This window comes from Podarcis vaucheri (genome assembly GCF_965113315.1).
Source record: "Podarcis vaucheri genome assembly, chromosome: 6".
NCBI classification, from domain to species: Eukaryota; Metazoa; Chordata; class Lepidosauria; order Squamata; family Lacertidae; genus Podarcis; species Podarcis vaucheri.
The window spans coordinates 96,492,037-96,515,793 of record NC_138764.1 but is presented as its reverse complement, the minus strand read 5'-3'; the positions used below and the strand labels follow the sequence as shown (position 1 = coordinate 96,515,793).

Sequence of the window (23,757 nt, the reverse complement as noted above, 5' to 3'; positions counted from 1 at the left end):
GCCTTGCATCTCCTAGTCTTGCTGCCCAAGATCTATTTAGGCGGTGGCACGGGTTTGTTGTGGGACCCCGTGCATGCATGTGCTCTACATCTCAGAACTCAATTCCTCCTCTAAATGGCTGGCAGGTTGTTATGTACTGAGTTGAATAGGATCCAAACTGAAGCAGTCTGATTGGTCCTAGAACAATAGGATCCAAATTGCAGCAGTCTGATTGGTCCTAGAACAATAGGGTTCAGAATGCAGCAGTCTGATTGGTCCTAGAACAATGCAGTAGTATGATTGGTTGGCAGGAACCACCCAATCATGCTCCAGATATAAGTGAATCCACAACCTGATTGGCTTACAGTAGAATTCCGGAATTAGCCAATTATGTGCAGCCCATTGTGTAAATAATGTATATAAAGCAGATACTTTGAGGGGACTTTCATTCATTCCTCCTCACCACTATGAGCTGAATAAAGAGCATGAAATCACTTTGCGACTCTGAGTATATTTCACAGGTCATCAGCTATTTACCCAAAAATGTATTGGTGTGGTTAACTATTAAAATAAAAAAACCACAGGCTAGAGCAAAAAAAAAAAAAACCCAACCAAACCCCACAAATACAAAACATCTAGCTTTAAAATATATTTCATGACAATAAGAACCAATTCAAGACCAACCCGCAGGTTAAAGGGCAATGCTGAGTTCACCTCAGACCAAAGGTTTGCCCCCCAAACAAAACTGTTATAGAACTCAAAATTCTTGTATGTGAGGCGATTCATGTGTTACTTTCACCGCCTTCATGCTTGGCTGTGGAAGCAAGAAGATATACCTGTCAGTGAAGCCGTACACACTTTAACTGCTTGTAGCACAGAAATGTAGTGTTTCTCAATCCAGAAGCATTCATGCTTGTATTCCACATGCTGCTTTCCATTTAGATTGATTCTAGATCTTGCTATACCTAAGGGTGGATGCAGCTACTTGAAACATGTTCTAAAGCCCCACCCTTTGATTAGGTTTCCCATGCCTTTTGCTCTTTCACATGACTCAGGCCAATGAAGTGGTGATTGTGGCTTTTGTATATGCCCACCTACAATGTAACTGGGGCAGGTGTGGGTATGCCCCCCACTGACAGGGCCCTCGACACCTGCTTTCAAATGGATACATTTGGGGGTAGGGCAGACTCAATTTGCAATGAGCTTTTATTTTTAGAATGAATCCGGTTTCTCTAAAAGTGCTTTTCCGGGTGTGTGTGTGTGGAATAGGGAGAAGATCTGGATTTTGTGTATATACTACACAGGGAAAAATGTACTCAAGTACATTTATTGATTCTATAATAAAATGTGTGCATACAGCTGAAAAATGTCATGTGTACGTAGCCTAGAAAGTTGTCTAGGCTTGCAAGGTTATAACAGACACAAAACACTAGTACAAAATGTAAGAAAGCCACAAAAACAGCCCACAATTCAATTCAGCATGGAATAAGTTTAACTCTGCTCAGTTTGATAAGGTTAAGCAAACGTTAATGTTGAGATTACGGCTAGTGTGTAAATTGGCAGTTTGATGTTCTCACACTTCGCAAAAAACTTCTTAGAGATAGAGATTCCCCCCCCCCCAATTATGGTTCAATGACGATGCTGCCTTGGATTTGAAAATAAGTTGTGGAAAAGCCAACTCCTTGAAAAATCCTGATACTATGACCTAATGTAAGGGAATCCATAGGGAAGTAAAAAAATCGAAACCGAAAAGAACTAAATTATGGCCTCTTATTTTCAGCTTTTTGTCCGCTTGCAAATGAAATGAGGTTCTAAAGCTTTGGACTGTATCACTTCGGGCTTCATGTTGGGGATTGCATATTTTAAAAGAGTTATTTCCCCATATATAACTTTCCTTGCATAGACCATTGTATCAGAGATATCCTTTGATGTGCTACATACAGGAGTCTTGTGTGAAAAAGCATTTAACTATGACTCTCCCCATACCTACACTCTGAAATGCAACAGTCCAAAATTTTACCCTCTACAGTGGTGCCCCACAAGACGAATGCCTCGCAAGACGAAAAACTCGCTAGACGAAAGGGTTTTGCGGTTTTTGAGCTGCTTCGCAAGACGAATTTCCCTATGGGCTTGCTTCGCAAGATGAAAACGTCTTGCGTTTTTTTGCAAGTTTGTTTCCTTTTTCTTAACACTGTTAATACAGTTGCGACTTGACTTCGAGGAGCAACTCATAGAACGCGGTGTGGTAGCCTTTTTTGAGGTTTTTGGCCATTTTTGAAGCTTTTCCAAAACTTTTCCGACACCGTGCTTCGCAAGACGAAAAATTCGCTAGACGAAAAAACTCACGGAACGAATTAATTTCGTCTTGCGAGGCACTACTGTATATTTTGCATGAGGATATAAACTTTTCCCACTTATACTGAGAGGGACCAAATACAGCAGGCTCCACAAACCGGATGCCTGTCAAATGTCTAAAGACAATTCCCATGAGTCTCAGCCAGCACAGGGGGCAGCAGGTGGGTGAAGGCTGCACTACAGCATGGCTCCTTCGTGTGGAGCTGGTATAGTGCAGCATGTCCTGACCTATATAGGAGAAGCTCAGGGTGTAAAGTGCAGCAGCTGGATTTCTTCCATATATCTCAGGGTGTTTGTATGGAAGCAAGATATGTGGCAGCAACGCACTACCAACATTAACAGAAATAGGGGGCCTCAGAAGCCACATTGCCCACCAGTCTTTAAAATATTGCAAATTAAATATTTATCTTACTGGATTATCCTCAATTTGCAGAAAAAAGTTTTAAGTAATTTTATGATGCAGCAAGATTATTTTAACTCAGCATATTCTTCTTTGCGAATACACAGGAAACCAGATTTGTTAACACATTTACTGTATTTACATTTTTAGGTAAAACATCTTATGTGAACATCTGCACATGTGAAGTAGCCTGTAAACCTTGAATTGAGTATTATTTAGAACAGCCTACTTGTACTTTTAAGGACGTGGGTGGCACTGTGGTCTAAACCACTGAGCCTTGGGCTTGGCGATCAGAAGGTCAGCAGTTCGAATCCCCACAACAGGGTGAGCTCCCGTTGCTTGGTCTCAGCTCTTGCCAACCTAGCAGTTTGAAACCACGTCAAAGTGCAAGTAAATAAATAGGTACCGGGAAGGTAAACGGCGTTTCCCTGCGCTGCTCTGGTTCGCCAGAAGCGGCTTAGTCATGCTGGCCACATGACCTGGAAGCTATCTGTGGACAAACGCCGGCTCCCTCAGCCAGTAAAGCGAGATGAGCGCTGCAACCCCAGAGTCGTCCGCAACTGGACTTAATGGTCAGGGGTCCCTTTACCTTACTTGTACTTTTAGGAAACTGCCTCAGACTAAGCCAGGGATAGGCTGACTGTGATTATATATGGTCTGGGTGGGGCGGGGGGGGGAGAAGAATACATTTATTAAGGGAGCAAAGAAAACAATTAATTAAAAAGCCCCTCTAAAAACAATCATATATACTCATAGTTAATATTTGTAAGGTTGCTGGGATCAACATCTTTCAGCCTGGGTGAAGTCTTGTTTTTAATTTCCTCCCAAATGTTAGATAAAGGTGGACGGATATATCTCACCAGTGTGGGCATTCAGTAAATACAGAATTGCAATCAAGGCGGCCCTTTCATGTATGAACACCTACAGTATTTCACAGCCCCCAGGAGGAGTACCACCAACAGGGCTTCACCTGCAGATTCTAGGGCCCAAAATGGTTGATGATGAGGGAGATGTTGATTTAGGAACTTGGGCCCCAAGCTGTTTAGGGTATTGTACACAAATGCTAACATTGAATTGGGCCTCGTAGTTCACTGGCAGCTAGTGCAGTGCTTTCAGGACCAAGTTACACATGGTTCCACTAGGCTGTAAATGTAGCAGCAATATATTTTGCTAGCAGCAGCTTCTGCACTGTTTTCAAGGGCAGCCCCTACGTAGAGTAAATTGAAGTAGTCCAGATGGGTAGTCAACAGAGCATGGACAACTGAGTCCAAGCCATCCGAGCCCAGGAATGGCTGTAACTAGCAAACCAACCCAAGCTGGGCAGTTTTGGTGCGAAAAGCAGACCTGAAACCAGTTTGAGTCTAGATAATCTGCTTCTTCCAGGCACACCTGATGCCAGATGGCCACCTTGCCCAGGAAGGGAATATTAGAAACTGGTAGTTTCCTCAAAAAACTGTATCTCAGGAAGATCTTTTCTGGCGGGGAATGGGCATTCTTCCCATTCATTTAACCATCTCATACTATATTTTGCTAGTCAAATGAGTTGGGATCAAGAGGACTATAGTCAGCCTCACTGCTGCAAGTGTTCCCTACACTTCTTCAGGCTATACAACAATGGAAATAGACCCCACGGGCTGTAACAATATGATGGTCTAGAACCTCCAATGGAACTGCACTAATTGTGGCATCAAGTTTGGCACAGATCCGAGCAATTTTGATCTCAAAGTGCTTCACATACCTCTCACAGCTGGCTGAGTGGTTGGTTGTTAATTATGATACTGATCTGAGCCAGCCAACTTACTGTTATACAAAGCAAGAGCACACTTAAGAAGGACCTTGCAGCATGTTATTAAGGTCCACCTAGTCCAGGCTTCCTCAAACTCGGCCCTCCAGATGTTTTGAGACTACAATTCCCATCACCCCTGACCACTGGTCTTGCTAGCTGGGGATCATGGGAGTTGTAGGCAAAAAAAAAAAACAAACATCTGGAGGGCCGAGTTTGAGGAAGCCTGACCTAGTCTATCAAGAATCCCAGGAACTAAGCAGTGTTATCAGATATTGGCTAGCAGTCCACTGACAAGACCATATTCTACCTTGTTCCCATCTCTGGACTAAGCCATACTGGAAGTGGCTTGCACTCTTGGACAGCAGTTCTAAGCATACACACTGGCAAGTACAGTAAAAGCCACTTAAATCAATGGTACTGCTTTGTAAACATGGCTATGATTGGTCTGTTTGTAAAGTAGTTTGCGTCACATAAACAGTGCATTTTTCCTCCTTGAGGAACTGTTTAAGATTTTAGTGCAAACTATTCTACTTGCTGCACAGATCACAGAAGTGGCAAGGTTTCCCCCCCCCTCCCTCAGAGGTGATTAGGCTCACTAGTAATTTTGCTGCAAGAGAGATAGACAGGGCAAAGGTAAAAGGAAGCAGAAGCACAACATAATAGGCAAGAATGACTAGCAACTTGTAACTATTGCTTCCTGACAACCTGGACTTTGGTAAGTAGCATGTCACCCCTTATTGCCATTGCTGTCTTAGAGGCGTTGGGTGTTATGATTTAAAATATTAAGTCTTTTCTGTTTTGTAAGCTGCTTTAAGTTCATTTTTTTTAAAAGGCAAGGTATGTTGTACATTTCTGACCAGGCTCTTTCCATTTATTTTACTAAACAAAAAACCTCTACTACCTGTTGTGAAGGCAGCGATTACCAAGCAGTATGTGTTGCTATCCAAAAGACAGGCAGGATTTAGGGTAGGGTAGTGTAAAATGGCCAGATTAAAAGGACAAAGGGACAATTATATGACGGACATGAAGTTAATTTATATTAAGAGTCTTACGTTCAAACTTGGGAAAACTGGGTGTCTGAAATGTGTAAGGGAAGCTGGTATGTCTCAGACACCATCTCTTGCAGTAGTGATCAGAATCAAGGGCATGGCATGTGTTTCCTCTGTCAAGAGAAAGGAAAGCATGAAGCAGATTTATTTACCGTATTTTTCGCTCTATAACACGCATCCGACCATAACACACACGTAGTTTTTAGAGGAGGAAAATCCGTAGGCATGCCACCCGTAGGCATTTCCTGCATAACACGCACAGACATTTCTCCTTACTTTCTAGGAGGAAAAAAGCGAGTGTTATGGTGCAAAAAAATACGGTAGGTTCTTTTTTTCTAGCCTATGTAAAGGTTTACAGCTTTTCCTGAGATGTGAGGGGTTAGTGACTTAGTTATGATGCTCTCAAGCCATCCTTTCCCCCTGCCTTTTGATGCTGAACTTTAAAGGGCAGTCTGAATAGCTACTGATCATCCCCCCTCTTTTCTTTTTCTCCCAAGGCTTTAATATAAAAAACCCTTTCTCTGTGTATTTACGTAGCTTGCATAAAGAATGGGGCTATCAGTTTGCAAAGTTTTCTAAATTCAAAATCAAGAATTTCATTGTCTTTTTGTAGAAATTCTTGACATAGGTTAGCAGCTTCCATGTATGCTACCCATTTTCAGTACTTCCTCAGCTAATCCTTAATTGGGAACAAAACCAGTTACCTGCTGCAAGGAGTGCAGACCCCCTCCAGTTGCCCAGAGAGGCACCTGAAATACCTGCCGTGCACCGACACTGACTGATAACAGGAAAGCTTAGCCTTCTGAACTCCTTAAAACCGAGATGAAATATGCTGTAAAGCAAAACATAACCCCTCTGTCTTAAAACTGGGAGTTGTTCAAGAGCTTGACACCTGGTATTAAAAGCCTTGGTGTTGGTGGATTCTTTTAATTGTCAGGTTTAAGTAGATGTTTCCATCCCCTCTAATTTTCACCATTCTAAAAGTCTCATTAGAAGTATAAATTATAGAATAAAGTACTGCCACCCATCCTGAACCCTCAGGATGGGGTGGGCTAAGCACAGAAATAATTAATAAAGGGCAACAGCAACATAAGGTATCTCGGCAAGGGAGACAGTGACTAGCACAGCCTGATAGTACATACTTTCCAGATTAAATTGGTTAAAGAAGGCAGGGAGAGGAACACAAAGAGAATTCTGAATGATTCCATTTACAACTGACTGGCGATAAATTGTGATACGTAGCGGCACACATAGCCTGCACCTCTGCCAATCTGAGGAAGGAGAGCTCAGAGATCTTCACAGGCAGCTTTACGCTGCAGGCCAACCACACTATGACAAGGGCGGCACTAACAAATGTGACTTTGCAATGCAAAAGGACCACTATTGGAAGCTTCGGTGAGTTGTTTTGACCAAAAAACCACACCAAAATCTGATTACAAGTGACTTTAAGCCATGTAAAGGGGGGGGAGAGATGTTAAGAACATTAAGGATAGCATTGTGGCGGGTTGGACTAGATGACCCTTGGGGGTCCCTTCCAGCTCTATGAAGTGACACCGAAAGAGGAATTGTACCCATCCCCAGATTTGGGGGTGAGGTCCTACATTCCTTCAGTCTCTGCACTTTAAAGCCTCTCTGCTACCCTTCTCCTTTCAACTTACTTTAGAAACAGGAGTTGTCTCCTTCAGAGAAATTCTTTACAAGCAAAGTGGAGATCTCTCCTCTCTCTCTCAAATAGCAACTTAAAAACTGGAAGGTATGACGACATGGCTGCGATGTGAGCAGCCAGCTGCTCTCAGGACAGCATGAAATAAGAAAAAAAAATAACGTCTGCGAGGATCAATTATACTAGAGAACTTCCTAAATGGAAAGGCGGCGGCTTGACGTGGTGGGGGGAAAAAGATTTCTTGCCGGCCTCGCAGAGAGAGAGAGTTAAGGAAGCGATTTGAAAAATAAAGGCGGGAGAGGAGGAGGGCGCTGATTTTGACACTGAAGAGGACTCTTTAAAAATATTTTTAAACAATAGGGAGGGAGGGGGCGCATTTCAACTGGGGCGGGGAAGCTTGTGCGTGTGTCTGCAAAACGGGGAGCCCCATGAGGAGGATTGGGGGGTGTCGAGAGGATGTAAAGGCGCCGGGGGGGGGAATGGTCCCCCCCGGGTTGCCGTGTGAGAGGCTGAGGGAAGGAAAGAGGCGGCAGCCGGCATGGCCAGGAAGCGAGCGCGGGCCCTTCTTCCCCCAAGGCCGAGGCGAGCGGGCTATGAGGCGAGGCGGGCGGGCTTCCCCAGCGGGACGAGGCCCTTCTCACCCACAGGCAGGCGGGCCGCCGCCGGGTCAAGCCCGGCCCTCTCCCTCTCCCCTCACCGCCGCCCCTTCCCGCGGGTGTATCGGTTACAGCAGGTGCGGCGGGGTTGCCCTTCAGACCCGCTCCGCCGAGGGAAACCTCAGGGGCGAGCAGGCAGGGAGGGAGAAGAGCGGGAGCCGCCGCCGCCGCGGAACATGCAGCCATTTTGGGCTTCGCCAGACAAAGAACTGCGACGGCGGCTGCTCGCCTCTGAGGCGGCGGCGGCTGTCAACAGTGCCGCCTCCGCCACGCTCGCAAACCCCTCTCCGCCAACCGCGCGCGCACCCGCCGCTCCTCCCTTCCCCCTCCCTCTCCTCCTCCTTCCCCCCCCCTTCGCTAGGCCGCAGCCGGGCCCGCCGCCGCCCGTCCCCTCACTAAGCGCTCGCAGCCATTTGCCCGAGCTTTTATAGCGACCGGCCGTCCAATCGGGAGCCGGCGGAATCCCTCTCCGGCCGCTGATGTGATGCCTCGGCTGCCGGCCCGCCCCTCCCCTCTTTTCCCCCCTCCCTCGCGCGCATGCCCAGTGCGGGAAGGCCGGGGCGGGAGGGGAGCTGGGTGTATGTGTAAAATGAGTGAGTGAGGGAGAGAGGGGAGGGGTGGCGAGCGCGAGGAGGGCGGGGGGAGGGAGGAGTGAGAGGAGAGGAGGAGGAGGAGGAGGAGGGGGGCCGGCAGGCGGTCGGTCGGGCGGGAGCCTCTCACAGGAACCCTCCAAAAAAAAGATGGCGGCGGGCTCGGATCTGCTGGATGAGGTTTTCCTGAACCCTGATGTGGACGAGAAGGTGGTGAGCGACCTGGTGGGCTCCCTGGAGTCTCAGCTGGCGGCCTCGAGCCACCACCACCAGCACCACAGGGCGCAGGAGCCCCTCAGGGCCGCTGGGGGGCTGCTGGGGAACCATGTTGTGAGCAGCAGCAGCAGTAGCAGCAGCCCGAGCCCGAGCCCTGGAGGAGTAGGAGGAGGTGGCGGCGGCGGAGGAGGAGGCGGAGGCGGAGGAGGAGGAGGCGGCAGCAGCAGTGCTCATGTCCACACCGAGAGCCCCGGCACCGGCACCACCACCGGCGGAGGCAGCGGCAGCAGTAGCGCCGCCGCCGCCACCAGCGCCGCCAAGATGGGACTCAGTGGCCCCGAGATCACCAAGCCAGGTAACCTGGCGAGGCGACGGGGGGTGGGGGTGGGGGTGGGAAGGGGCTGCCCCCTTTCCTCAGGGGGCAGAGGGGGCTCCCCTTCTCCCCTCCCCCGTTCCCCCCCCTACTCCTGCCTCTTCCCCCCTAAACCGGGACGGCTGGCTCCCCTCCTTGCTCTTTTCTCTTTCCTTTTCCTCTTTCCCATTCTCTCTCTCTCCCCCCCCCCCAGTTGTTGTTATGATAGGAATTGGAGTGTGCAAGGGGGTGGCTGGGTGGAGAGGGTCGGGGGCGAGGGAGGCCTTCCTAGAATGCCAACCTCTCACCCTCCAACCCCCCCCCCCCGCAACATACTATTTTTGGCTGGGACTGGCCTCCCCTCCCCCCCTTCCTACTACATCTAGAGTGGAAATGGATTATTAAGGGGTTTTGTTGTGGTTGTATATGTGTGTATGTATGGCAGTTCTCCTCTTTAACACCGTCTCCACCCCCCTCCTTTTTAATTATGTCATCCCTTCCCCCCCACTTCAATCTCCTGGTAGCTGGGGTATTTGGGGTGCTCCTGATTGATCGGGAGGGGAGACCCTTGGCATTTGACTTCTGCGCCTCCTCCCCTCCCCCCTACCCACTGCCTTGTCAAAGAAATAAGAAATTGTGTTGTTTACAGGGGAGATTCTCCCGTCCTCTCTCTCCCTCTCCCTCTGTATATATATAATGCTCTTCTGGAGCTGTCTGAATTCTTCCTTGCCCTCCCCACTCTCTGTAGCCGAAGTGCAAGGATTTTTGTGTGGGGGGGGCATTGTTATTAATCATGACACCAGCTTCCCTTGAGAAGAGGAAGTGATGGGGGGACGTCGGGGTCAGGAACCCTTTTTAAATATACCTCTTTGCAAAGGCCGGTCTGTTTGGCTGCTTCTCCTTCCGTTGTCGTCGGGGTTATACCTCAACCTTTTGAGTATCTTCTTTCTCCTTAAACAATATGCCAGGCTGTGTGGTTTGCTTCGAATCTAAGGACAAGCCCCTCTTGCCTGTGGGGTTGGGAGAGATGACAGCCCATCTGTGAATGTTTTCCCCTTTATAGCAAGACAGTGGACTGTGAGGGGTATCATAACATTTGGTCCTGTCTTTCATTGCATGGCTAGAGGAGCATTGTAAGGGAAAGAAAACAGTTCTTCTCTCCCCTTCCACCACCATGATTTACACTCCCCTCCCCCTCTATATATTTTTCCCTCGCTTTTGTGTGACTGAAATATTACAGGGATGCTGTTGCACGTAGGACTCCAGGTTAGTAAAGGGGGATCTTGGAGGAAGAACCCTCCGGTAGCCCTGATTTGTGTGACGTTATCTATCTGATTACAGTCCTCCTACTTGTGTCTTCTAAATACGGGGCCTGTAAAGTCAGGGATGGTGTAACACATAATGCCAGACTTTGCTAGGGTCAGTGGGTTTTCTGGGTGCAAAAGAAGCATCTTTGCTAGTATTTGTTTTCCTTTGTAGGAGCAGCAATCAAAGCAGCAGGGTTTAATGTGTGTATGTTTAAGAGGGAGGGTGAAGTCCTCTAACATTGCCTTGCAACCTCTTGCCTTCTATCATCTCTCTGACAGCTGCTGTTCAGTCCCACTTTTCCACGTTGTTCCATTCAACAGGAAACATTTAGCCACTAGGTTTTCCTGTAGCAGATGAGGGGGGTTGTATGGAGGGGGTTGAAGCCTCTGGGCTGCCCCCTATTTACTTTTCTCTTTTTTCCTCCCTGCAACTGCTAGAGCAGGCTTGCAGTAGAGTATTATCAAACACAGTGCTATGGTGTCCAAAGAAGGAAAAAGAAACACATAATCAATCCGCTTAGGAGCTGATTTCTTTTTGTGTGTGTCATATATATATATGGCTTTGGTTAATTATTAAGTTTACCGTTTGTGGGGGGATGGGAACAGTGAGATGATTTTTTTATTTTCCGCTCTGGAAATATTTTCACCTTTTTCATGTCATTCAATATAGAGAGTTTAAGACAAAGGAGAAGATTCCCACTCTTTTAGCAGAGTTTGGCAGATGTTTTCTTCTTGGCTTCTCTAGTCAAAAGACTTCTTGGCTTCTCTCTTATTTTTGTATGTTCTTGTCATTTAATCGCCTTTGTTTTATTTGCAGGAGCTGGTGGAGTGCAAGGGAGTGTTATCAATCATAACGCCAGGTCCCAGGGTTCTACTTTGGACGGGACCACCACAACCAGCACCAGCACCACTGCACCTGTCCAAGGTGGATCTGAAGCTGCTGTCACCCCAGGGACCCTTAGCCAGGGTAAATCAGTGGTAATCAGCACCATGGCAACAGCTTTATCTACCAGGAATGGTAAAATTGGGACCACGACAGTGCAGACCTTGAATGGGAGTAACGTAGTGATGAATTCTCACGCTGCTTTCTCGGCCACGCCTGTAACAGCAAACCCTACCGTAATCCCTGCTGTCACCCCTCTTGTTAACAATGGACCTGGAAATGTGGGGAAAGTCAGTACCGTTAACGCCGTCTTGCCATCCGCTTCAAATACCGTCATCCAGACTTCTTTCCTTGGCACTGGGGTGTCCTCCGCCTCTTCGCCCTCCCCAACGGTGATCTCCTCACAGCAGCCCCCAAGTATTGGAGCTGGGGGACCAACTGTAGCATTGGTGAGGCCACCCATTCACACGGCAGGACCCTCCGTGGCTGCAGCCACCCAGAACGGGAGCAATACTGTGATCAATTCGACCATCAACGTGGGGAGTTTTCCTCCCGCGGCTGTCGCTGCAGCCACTGTGGGGTCTGGTGTTTCCCTCCAGACCACCCTCGTGAACAGCCAGCCAGGTTCTGGGGTACCGGCTGCACCCACCACGCAGGTCATCAAATCGGAGTCTCCTAAAACTATTGTGCAGACGGTAACTCAACAGCAGACTCTGGCTGCTGGTGGCCAGCCCAGTACTACAGGGGGTAATATGATAATCGGGCAAACTATGCAAGCTGGCCTGCCCAACGTGGCCCCTAATCCTGGTGGGGTTCCTCCTGCGCCTCCAGGCACCCCCACAGGCCTGGCCAAGGGTGCTGCCAACACAGTGGCGCAGAGCCTACCAAGGACTCCGACGGCAACTACAAGTGGAATCAGAGCAACTTTGACTCCCACTGTTTTAGCACCTCGTCTGCCTCAGCCTCCTCAGAATCCAACAAATATTCAGAACTTTCAGTTGCCACCAGGTAAGGAAAGGCTTGAAGGAGTCCCCCCTCTTTCTTTTTCTGCGCTGTTGGTGCCTATTGCTTAAAACGAAGCAAATGTTCCGGATTTTACTGTAAATGCAGGGTCGGACAGATTGTACTGTGAAGGTCTCTTTGGACATGGAGTTACATGTGCTCTGTTCTGCATATTCCAATTCGTTGTAATTGGCATTATGCAGGTAGCTGTTCAGGAACCAGTTGATGGACATTTTGCAGCATCTGTAAATTTGAAATTGTTCTGGGTAGATTGTGCTGCTCTGATTGCATCTAGTCTGTTAGCAGCTTTTCCTTTAGGCTTTCCTCTGCCACCATGAGGGCTAGAAACACAACTTTGCTAAAAGAAGCAAAATCTGAGATTCTTTGGATTCCAGTAGAAGGTTTATGAGTTGCACAGCTTTAAATCATATTGATCTTTTCCCCAGAGTAGTACATTACATCCACATGGAGTTTGGTTTTTCAAAGGACCAGAGCATGCTGGTATTGAACCCTAGGAGAGAATGCACTGCTAGGTAAATTTTTACTTGAGCGTTAAGTGAGCAAAGCAGTAAACCTGCAAAGTGCTTTACTACTGTGCTAAGCGAAGGAGATATGTCCTAGCATCTTCCCACTTCTTCTCCTCTGTTTCAGCCTGCCAATGTTGTCACAGAAGCAGCAAAAAGCAAGTACAATTTGGGAGCAGATCTGCTTTCTTTTTTCTCTTGATTAAAATGACACAAAAATGCTGTGCTTATGGCCCTTGATGGTTTTTAAAACTGCCATGTCTGGAATAGCATTCCAGCCTCATTCTGTCCTCACTTCACCCTGTTGTGGGTAGTGCTGAAGCACATGTAGTAGTTAAGATCATGTTTTGGTACTAAGAGGCAACGTGGGAAGGAGCTTCTCTGGTCCAAGACCTAATACAAGGCTGGATTAATTTCATTCTGCTTTTCCTTCCTTATGATCCCAAAGTAGTATATCCTACGGCTTCAATAGCTTCAGTTTGTGACTTTAACTGAGATGTTTTAAATAATTAGTAAAAATGGTGTGTCTAGCTTTCTCTTCTTACTGAGTATTACATGGGCAACATTCTCTTCTAGTTGTTGCCCGCCTTTCACAGTGATGCACCTTTCCCCTGACATTCTTTTGTGGTGTAGAAATATGACAGCAGTAATCTGAACTGGCTGTTTCAGACCTTTACACCTGTCAATTCCACCTGAATTCCACATGCCTATGAGAATATGCAGCTCTAATTGACACTTATAGTTGAATATTAGTATTCCCCCCAAAATAGTATTTCTTATTGCAAGGTGGTATTGCTACTACACAAAGCACATCTAATTATTCTCCCCGCCCCCCCCCCCATTGCTACCTAATGAAATCAATGCGGTGCATGCGTTCTGTGTGCTTCATTTCAGTGGATCTCTGAGTAGCAAAGCCAATATGTTGGTTGAAACATACTTGGCGAACTGCTTAGATTGATACGTTTATCACATAAGAGAGACCAGTGGCCCTATCATATTGCTGTACTGTACTTTTCTTCTACAGTAGCATTTTGTATGCAGCAGCTGATGCTCTTGCTCAGTTCACTGAAGGCTGCCTGTTATATCCTCTATAGAGGCTGGCTAGATATTCAGAAAACTTAGGGTATTTGCATTGGACAGAAAGATACTGCATAGTAAGCTTAATTATGTCCACGGTTCAAGGCAGTCTTGAACTGTTCAAGAAAGCTTTCCACACCATGTAATTGCTGTTCTTCATTGCATTCTTAATTTGAAAGGGGGTGGGGGAGTTATTCACTCTGCCTCTCCAAAAGTTCTGTCTTCATTTTCTTTCACGTTATAAATGGCTTGTATAGAACAAGGGTGCTTAGCTGTTAAAAGAAGCAAAGTTCCATTCTGATAACAGAATTGCCGGGGTACAGTTTAGAAGGTAGGGAACATAGGAAGCTGCCTTGTACAGAGTAAGACCACTGGTCAGTCTAGCTGAGTGTCGGCTACACTGACTGGCAGCAGCTCCTGGATTTCAGACAGGTGACGCTTGCAGCCCTACCTAGAGATTTAGGGGATCAATCCTGGGCTATTCTGTATGTGAAGCAGACACTGTACCATGGCGCTGTGGCCTGTCCCTGTTCCAGTCCTCCCAGTCAATGTGTTCCAGACCAAATGTGTCCCCATATTTCTGGCCCCACACAAAACCAGATAAACCTGGGCCTTTGTATTGGGGATGAACAATGCATCATGAATGTATTGATTTTACTGCCACAAGATGTGGAGACGGCCGCTAGGTTTCATAAGGCATAGATATACACAGGTTTTAGCCACGTGGTTCTGAATCTATATTCATTTTCATTTGTTTTACCTAGCCACTTTGATTAGTGCCTTTCAGAGGGAAAGCGAGATTTTTTTGGTACTGTATAAATTTTAAAAATGTGGACAAGAAGCAGGGTGTGATTGCTATCTTCATTCCCAGCTCTGGGGGTGGAATCTAACTGACCACTGTTGGAAACAAATTGCTAGACTAAGTGGACTTTGGTGTGATCCCGTTGTGCTGCTATTATGTTCTCATACCAAAGGCACAAACCCATTTTTCCTGAAAAGAGGGTGGCTCATTGAACATCATTTCATTTGACGTCATTTTCCTAGTTAGTAGGAGTTGCAAACATATTGCAACAAATGCCCTCAAAACACAACAGCTTTTTCTGCACTGAAATCTTCAAGGGCAGGCCTTTGAAGCTTTGCTGAGGACTTTGTTGCCACTCTTTTTAGTTGCCTATTGAAATGTGAAAAGCTGCCCCTGTGGGGCTAGTAGTGTTGCAGAAAGAAAATCTTACCTAAAAACAACTGTTGTGTACCTTTTCAATAATCCGTTTTGCGATTTTAAAAAGGCTGTCCATTTGCAAAAAATACATATGCTCCAGATCATGACAAGTGTGTCTTGCTCTCTAGAAGATTTGGACTTGTGGTTACAGCAAAATCCAAAAGTGCCACGACACTCCTGTCTTGTGGGGGGAAAATTATGACTTCAGTTCTATGCACCCTTACTTGGAAGTAAGCTCTGTTGTACTCAATGGGTTTACTGCTGTATAAACACCCACAGGACCAGGCTGCAAATCACTGAGATGCAGTTCTTATACTGTACTCATGATTTTTATAGTGTAAAAAAATACTTTGTACGCATACCGTACAAAGAGGCAGTCAGTTTCATTGCTTAAATTATTTACAATATTTAATCATCACTTTTTAATGAAAATGCCCAAAGTGACATATAACCAAAGATTAGAATACAACAGTATGCAAGCACTTAAAAAGATAGAACCATTAAAAAGTTGCAATAAAACACAATTGCTGCTAAAAGTCAGATGGAATTAAGACACCAAAATGTTTTTCAGCAACTGCCAGGAAGCATATTGACCCCCCAACCCTACTCTGCTAAGCAAGAAAGCCCTAAAGTTTGGGGGCTTGCCTATAGCTCAGTGTCTGAGAGCATATGCTTTTCATGCCCAAGGTCCCAGGTTAATTTCTTTGTACTAACAGTTAAAAGATCTCGGGTGGAAGGGCTTTGAGTTTAGAAACTAATGTCAGAAATGGGTAATGGTGTTTTTTCTTCTTTGGTGCTTGTGCATGTGCAATCATGAAGGGGAATCCTGTTGGCCTTTAGGACCATAAGGCCTGATGTTCTGAGAGGGGGGTATATGTAATGCAAGTTGCAGTATCAAGAGGCTATAGCAAGTTTGCTCCAAGGTAGAGCTTGAGAGCAGTACATGTGAAAAGGATCTAGGAGTCTTGGTTGACCATAAACTTGACATGAGCCAACAGTGTGACGTGGCAGCTAAAAAAGCCAATGCAATTCTGGGCTGCATCAATAGGAGTATAGCATCTAGATCAAGGGAAGTAATAGTGCCACTGTATTCTGCTCTGGTCAGACCTCACCTAGAGTACTGTGTCCAGTTCTGGGCACCACAATTCAAGAAGGACACTGACAAACTGGAACGTGTCCAGAGGAGGGCAACCAAAATGGTCAAAGGCCTGGAAACAATGCCTTATGAGGAACGGCTAAGGGAGCTGGGCATGTTTAGCCTGGAGAAGAGGAGGTTAAGGGGTGATATGATAGCCATGTTCAAATATATAAAAGGATGTCACATAGAGGAGGGAGAAAGGTTGTTTTCTGCTGCTTCAGAGAAGCGGACACTGAGCAATGGATCCAAACTACAAGAAAGAAGATTCCACCTAAACATTAGGAAGAACTTCCTGACAGTAAGAGCTGTTCGACAGTGGAATTTGCTGCCAAGGAGTGTGGTGGAGTCTCCTACTTTGGAGGTCTTTAAGCAGAGGCTTGACAACCATATGTCAGGAGTGCTCTGATGGGGTTTCCTGCTTGGCAGGGGGTTGGACTCGATGGCCCTTGTGGTCTCTTCCAACTCTATGATTCTATGATTCTAGAGGAATCTTCAGTATTTTATATATTTATTTGATGCATTTAAATCCCACCTTTTCCTCCAAGGAGATCAAGGTGGTGTACTCTGTCCTTGTTTAATCGCCACAACAGCCCTGTGAGGTAGGTAAGGCTGAGAGGCAATGACTGGCCCAAGGCCGATTAGCAGGCAGTGTTAGAAACTCAGATATATCAGCTAGGCTCCAAAATAGCCCTTAAACCAATGTTACAGTTGCCTAAGGCGGCTCTAAAGTCTTATTTTTCTAATGATGGACTGACTGTGATTGATTATCTGTTAAGCATCAACTAGTTCAGATGACAACCTTGAGCTAGGTAAAGGGCTTTGAGAACTTTAAAAAAAGAAAGGTCACTTGATCCATGGACAGTCCACGTATATATTGGCCTGTTCCTGCCTCTTTTTTCTTAATAGTGATAGCTGCTGCTCAGGCTGCACAGAAAAAGCATTTTGGTTCCTGAAATTCATTCCAATTACGCAGATGAAGCATAACAGAGAGAATTCTGCAGGATGTGGTATTTGTGTGTGCAAATACTCCCGATCCAATGATCCCAAGGCATGCACTTCCAGATGGTGGAGACGTCAGGCATCATCTTGGCTCGTGGGCATCTTCGCTTGGTTGCAAGTGGTTGATAGCCAGATGCAGAACGTGCCTGGCTAATTTCGAACGCTGCAAGTGAGGATTTGAACCCAGGCCTCACATGTCGTAGTCTGATGCTCTACCACCATTATAACATACTGCCTCTGGCGCATCCTCTGACATGGCAGTTTAGTGTGCTGAAAACAGGGTTCCTCAGCCAGGTGCTCTTTTGATGTTTTGGACTACAATTCCCATCAGCCCCAGCCAGCATGGTGAGCGGAGTTGTGGTCCAAATCCTTGGGAGGGGTACCAGGTTGAGGATGGCTAACCTGAAATCATAAATGGCATTTTTGATATGTGCATATTACCAAGCAGAGAGGCCCCCTTTAATGAGAACATGAATTATTACTAAGTTCCATATTGTGAAGCACCTGCTCCCAAGGAAGGCACTGAAAATCTAGCTGGAGTGGGATTCAGAAAAGGGGGAAATGTAGCTGTTTTGCCTACTTGCCTACTACAACGTGCTTGCTAAGTGTAGCAGTGCTCATTGATGTGGGAGATAATGGGCCCAGAACTACTTGGAGCTGAGTAGAGTGCATTGCAGGGTAGGTGGCACACTTCTTTGTCCCAAATGGAACAGGTACTTAAACACCCTGAAGAAATTATGTGCTGGGAAAACAATAATGCTGAGAACTTTTTTCACTAGTTGCCCAGAAAAGCTGCATTCTTAGGGTTCATGCCCCCCCCCTCACCAAAGGGCACGTCAAGCTAAGGAATACTAGCTACTAAGCATCAAAAAATCTAAAATGCAAATTGGAAGCTATTTCTGGAGGCTAGAAATTTTAAACTACTGGAATACTATCCCTAGAGTAGATCCAGGTAGACAGAGATAAATAGTTTGTTTGTTTTCAAATGGCACCTCCCCTTTTACTTGGAAAGATCCCCCCCAAAAAAACCCCCACCTTTGAGTATTTTTATCTTTACTACATCTTGAACTGTTGGATAGAATAGGCTTGTAGCTGAAATACTGTTTTCTTGGCGAGGTTAGGAGGTTTCATTTTGCTTTATATGGTACCTAACTGGTCATGAGATCAGAACTGTCAGTTAGTGTGTGGCTTGTTTGAAGTCTTGCCTGGACCAGAGGATTTAGCTGATTGGCTCATGCTATTTGCATTTTGATTTATCAGAGCCTGGTGTGAAGTCTTGGTTCCTGTACATTGTGTGGTACACAATGTGGGTTCTGGGTTAATATTTGGAGTGGGCGGGATGGCTCTGTTTTGCAGATGAATTTTTATCTAATTCTGAATCTTGTAGGGGGTTGGACTTTCATTCTTTACTGAGTTTTTGTGAAGTGCAAAACCGCAAGATACTTGGGGTGGCACATAATACTATAAATCTCCGGAGCTTCTGCATAATGCCTCACTTCTGCAAGATATAGCCATAAATCTGCACAAAGCAGCGTTAAGGTTTTCTTTCTGAAAAAGCTGTCACTCACTTAGAGGGCTGTCTTTTGAGTGTCCTCTAGTCTCTTCTGAGAGTACAATAAATTTAGGGACTTAAGTTCATTATTAACATAACAACTAACATTACGCATATTCCACTGAAGAAAGCATTTCTTGAACTTCTTGAAGTAGCAAGAAATTCTGAAAGATTGGACCCTGAAATATTTTAACATGGGTCAGTGAAGTTAGTAGAATGTTTATTTGCTCAATTTTTATCGGGAGCGCTCATCTCTTACAGTAGTTGCTCCATGCAATTATATTTTCATATAAAAGTAGGCCCTAATAATATCCCATCTTTCTGTCCCCATTTGTCGCCATACCCTTGCCTCCTCCAATACTTATCAGACCTAGGCCTCATTTAAAAGTGATGTCCAAAGTAATAATGCAACCAGGGCACCAGCTGCTACGTGTGCAGATTTGGCCTACAGGTGTTATTCCTGTCTGGATTGTGGAGTCCTCTTGTGCTAGCACAGTGCATGTGTAAGTAAGGATGTGAAGATCAAACCCCACATTTCTTCCACGAAGCCTTTGACTTAACCCTCTTGACCCATATTTAACCCCCAGTTGAAAAAATACCTACCGGTATGTACATGTAATTGAATTTGTAGGTATTAATTTCTGTTTATTTTCTCTCTGTTCTTCCCTTCCCTCTGTAGTCTTCATCACTGTCAACACTGTAAGCTATATAGTTTCCAATTTGCCTTTTCCTCCTATTTATTCTGTAAAACATTGTTTGTGACTCTGTATATTATTATTAGCAGTCATTCTCTTCCCCGCCTCCCATAACGAATTAACAATCTTTAGCTCTTTTCTCCAAAAGAATCGGGGTTAGTTTTTAATATCAAATGCAGGTGTACGGAGAGATTAAGTGCCTGGTCTCTTGGGCTGCAAGAGGTTTCATGCTATGGTCTAGCAGTTGTTAATATTTTAATCAACTCAGTGAAGCGTTGGCTCCTAAAAATTTCAGAGTGGCTGCTTGGTATTGAATATATGTTTTCAGCCCCGAACAAAGAATGATTGTGAATATAATGTCTTTGGGGAGTTAGAGAAGAAAAGATTGTTAAAAGATTTGTCAGGTTACGCCAAGTAGAAACCCATTGTCTCATTTAGATGGCTTAAGTTGCATGGTGGAGTTCTGATGCACAAAAGGTATCGTGTTAAACAATGGTCCCAAACTGGAACATGCAAGACAAAGTTCAGACTTTTTGTGAGAGAGGATTCTATGTAAACTGGACACTTTCTATGGCTTCCTCAGCAGCACCTCTCTGTCTGTCTGTCTGTCTGTCTGTCTGTCTCTCTCCACCTAGTCAGGTCTTCCAACTGTCCTTGCCTCAGCTGAATCACCAAACTGCTTCTACAGATTCTTTAATGTAAAGAGCAATTTGTGTGTGCTTGGTATGGCGAGGGAAACTATGAATATGGGCAAGGAAGTTATATTTTGTTTCTAGCAAACTGTAAGCAGCATCTCACTTGGTGAACCTTTTAGTGATTTCTCTTACACTCATTGCTCCCAATTCCCCAAGTCTTGCCACTTCCCTGAGAAATTAGATGATTGCTCCAGTACTGTATTCTATTTCTTAGACGCTGTACTTAACATGTGCTTTGGGTTGACACTGCCCTGGTTGCTGTTCATGCTATTCCTGGGTCACACGGAGGATTCTGACCACATGGTTCTTTCTAATGGCGTGTTAAGCAATACACAGGTGAGAATCTTTGTTCACACTGGACTCTGCATGGGCGCAACCATTAAAGAGATGCTGATCATGGTGGTACCGTGCAGGAATGCATAAAGTGAGTCTAAGGTGCCCCTGCTGCATTTGTCTCTTGATAGTAGGAAGTCTACGACAGACTAGTGGTTGAATTAAATGAGAACTTGATGGTTGACAGCTGCCTGCCTCTAGCTTAAAGAGGGAACTGCAAGAAACACTTTGAGGTCAAATTAATATACCCCAAGTAGGAAATGCTATGCAAATAATTTGCATAAAAGTCCTTGTAGTTGGTTCTCTGGTAAGGTAAAGCTAAAGGGACCCCTGACCATTAGGTCCAGTTGCAGACAACTGGGGTTGTGACACTCATCTCGCTTTACTGGCCAAGGAAGCCAGCGTACAGCTTCCGGGTCATGTGGCCAGCATGACTAAGCTGCTTCTGGCGAACCAGAGCAGCGCACAGAAATGCCGTTTACCTTCCCGCCAGAGTGGTACCTATTTATCTACTTGCACTTTGATGTGCTTTCAAGCTGCTAGGTTGGCAGGAGCAGGGACCGAGCAATGGGAGTTCACCCCATTGCGGGGATTCGAACCGCTGACCTGCTGATTGGCAAGCCCTAGGCTCTGTGGTTTAACCCACAGTTCCTCCCGCATCCCTTTGGTTCTCTGGTAGATTTTACTTAAACCTCATGGTAGTAGTAGGCCTGGTTTGTAAAAGGTGTGGATCAAACAAGAGTGTGTGTGGGATAGCAATTTTCTTGACACTATATTGAAGGGTTTAATTTTACACCATAGCTCATTGATTTCTGAAATGATGAGGCATGGTAATGTTTAAAGTGTAGCATGTTGGGTTTTGAAATTATTCCTATGATGCATGTTATTGGATCAGTTGTCTTGGACGGAATGAGTGATGAGTTGTCAAGTTGCATAGAACTCTGCTTTTCTGATGTGCAGGAATATGTTGCTATTCAGCTTCAGAAAAAGTGTGTCTCAGACAAGCAGTATAAAAGGTATTAGAACTCCTTTGAACCCTATTTGCTTTTCTGTGGGTACCATTCAGCAGTCATACTTATAATTGCTGTGTTTGGTTTGGTTAGCAAGCTGATACTTCAATCCCACATTTTCCTCAAGAGAGTTCAAAGTGGCACAGGTGATCTTCCCCTTTAATCTTGACAACAGCCCTGTGAGGTAGTTCAGGTCGAGAAAGTGACTGACCCTATGCCACTCAGAGTTTGGTGGTTGGTTAGGGGTTTGGGACTCAGTACCTTCCCAGTCCGAGCCTGATACTCTAACCACTGTGTGACACTGGCTCTCATCTGTGAGAAAGCAGCTTTCTGAGTTTTGCCACCTTCTATGCACACACTTGGCTTCACAATTTGGAGTTTGTATCCTCCACTTAAAAAAGGAAAGCAAAGCAAATTGAGGTATTAAATTGTTGTTTCTAGAGGCCTGGAGTTTGCTTAGTAAAATAATCTTTTTTAGTACTAGATTCACACTCTGAAAGACATGCAGATACACAAATTTACAAGCCAATCATTACCTCAACAATATGGGGACTAGCATCCTTGTTGTGAGTTTCCCACCTGCTGGCTGTAGCCTGAGGCAAAACTCAGTTGTGAGTTTGAGACCATTATACAAGGAGTTTTCCCAGTTGTGATCCACACTAGGAGTGATCACCAATAGGGGCAGGGAAAAATCAAAAGGTGCGAAATCTGCTTCATGAAGATTCATCTTGTATCAAGTCCCCCCCCCCCCCATTTCTAGGTTCTAAGTAACCGTTAGCTCTTCTGGAACTTATATACCAGAGGCGAACAACCTTTTCAGCATTCAGGCTTCTCAGAATTGTGCCTTAAGATGATTGCAATTTGAGTATTTGCCAAACATTAGACTTTGCAAATCATTTTTATGATTGGATGTGTCAAGTTTTAGACATATTGCCCATATCATAAGCTATATTTGTTTAAGTGGGGCATAAATGGGAGGGCAGGAGAGAACCCTACCTGAGTAAAAAAAATAATGATAGTGAGGTGTGGAAGGATTCAGAATGGCTTTGATGTGGCAGCTGTTATGCGAATTGCCTTTCAAACATTGTTGTGGCAGAAATTACAAGGTGTGAGAAGGGCAGCTTGTTTGTCTTGCCTGTCTGATACTTGGTACTTAACTCCTGATACTAAATAGTGCAGGGACACTCTTTGGTTAAAGTGGAAGCTGGGCATACCTCTTGCAGGCAGGAGATTCTGCAGCAACTTGATGAGCATGCCTTGAAGAGTGTACAGGAAACCACCCATGCAATGCCCCTGACAGATGCTCCAGATCATCATCTGCCTGCAAGGAGCTACCCAGGTAGTGGAAAGACCACCAGCATTCCTAAGAGAGTGGCCACCTTTGGATGATCAAATCTCTGCTTATAAGCGCGAACATAATACACCCTTCACTCCCTACCTTGCTGTGTGAGTGGTTTTGCCTTTGAAGCAGGAAACTGTGATGATGAATGGTTTCTAAACAAGCCAGATTATATGAAGCCAAAAGGTTTAGAGTTGCTTTTAAGAAGCCGGCTTGTTTGGAAGCCATTAACTATTGCTCCTTTTTCAGATATGATGGGAAGCTATGGTTGATGGCAGCTTCCTGACATGTTTGCTTGCTCGTGCAAAGGGAAGAGTGAGGTGGGAGCAAAGGAGCTGGGTTTTTATTAAGATGAGCTTTGATTGTCAGAACGTGGTCATTGCGTCAGGTGTGGAGGTGCCGGGGGGGGGGGGGAGAGGTTGGTAGCTAAAAGTCAGTGTAATCCCAGACATGCACCTGAAAATCCTGGTAATCTACCCTGACCTTCGCAGGATATTATTTACATTTATTGCTGTTCAGTGCTGTTCAGAAAGAGATGCAGTACTGTATTAGCTGCATGAGTAAAAGGGCCACTAGGTGGTATTGTGAAGAGAATAGGAGAGGAGTTAATAGAAGTGGGTGTTTAAGTGAAATAAATTGCATGCGGGAGCAGGATCTTTGTGACATTATCATTAATTTCCCTAGGCCAGGTGTGCCCTCCAGATGTGGTGGACCACGGCTCCATCAGCACTTGCCAGCATGGCCAGTGGTCAGTAGCAGTATTAGAAACCAGGATATATAAGCTAATTGCCAAATGGTATCTTTAACCTAAGTTACAGTCACCACAAGAGAACGTCTAGGTGCCTTTTTTTTTTACAGTGAAATTTATTATTTTCGTTTCTATACTGCTTCATATTTTAAAGGGAAAAAATCTCAAAGTGGTTTACAACACATTAAAA

At 45.4% G+C, this 23,757-nt stretch overlaps 1 protein-coding gene across 2 annotated transcripts in view; it reads left to right on the top strand.

The window, feature by feature from the left end:
• Positions 1 to 8,569: 8,569 nt before the first annotated feature.
• The window catches only part of TAF4 (TATA-box binding protein associated factor 4), a 77,502-nt gene continuing 62,314 nt past the window's right edge, over positions 8,570 to 23,757 (top strand). For both annotated transcript variants that reach the window (XM_082225863.1, XM_082225862.1), the window contains exons 1-2: positions 8,570 to 9,049; positions 11,171 to 12,244. In XM_082225863.1, the coding sequence (XP_082081989.1) occupies positions 8,629 to 9,049; positions 11,171 to 12,244 (1,495 nt within the window). In that variant the 5' untranslated portion in view covers positions 8,570 to 8,628. The remainder of the gene's footprint in view (positions 9,050 to 11,170; positions 12,245 to 23,757) is intronic.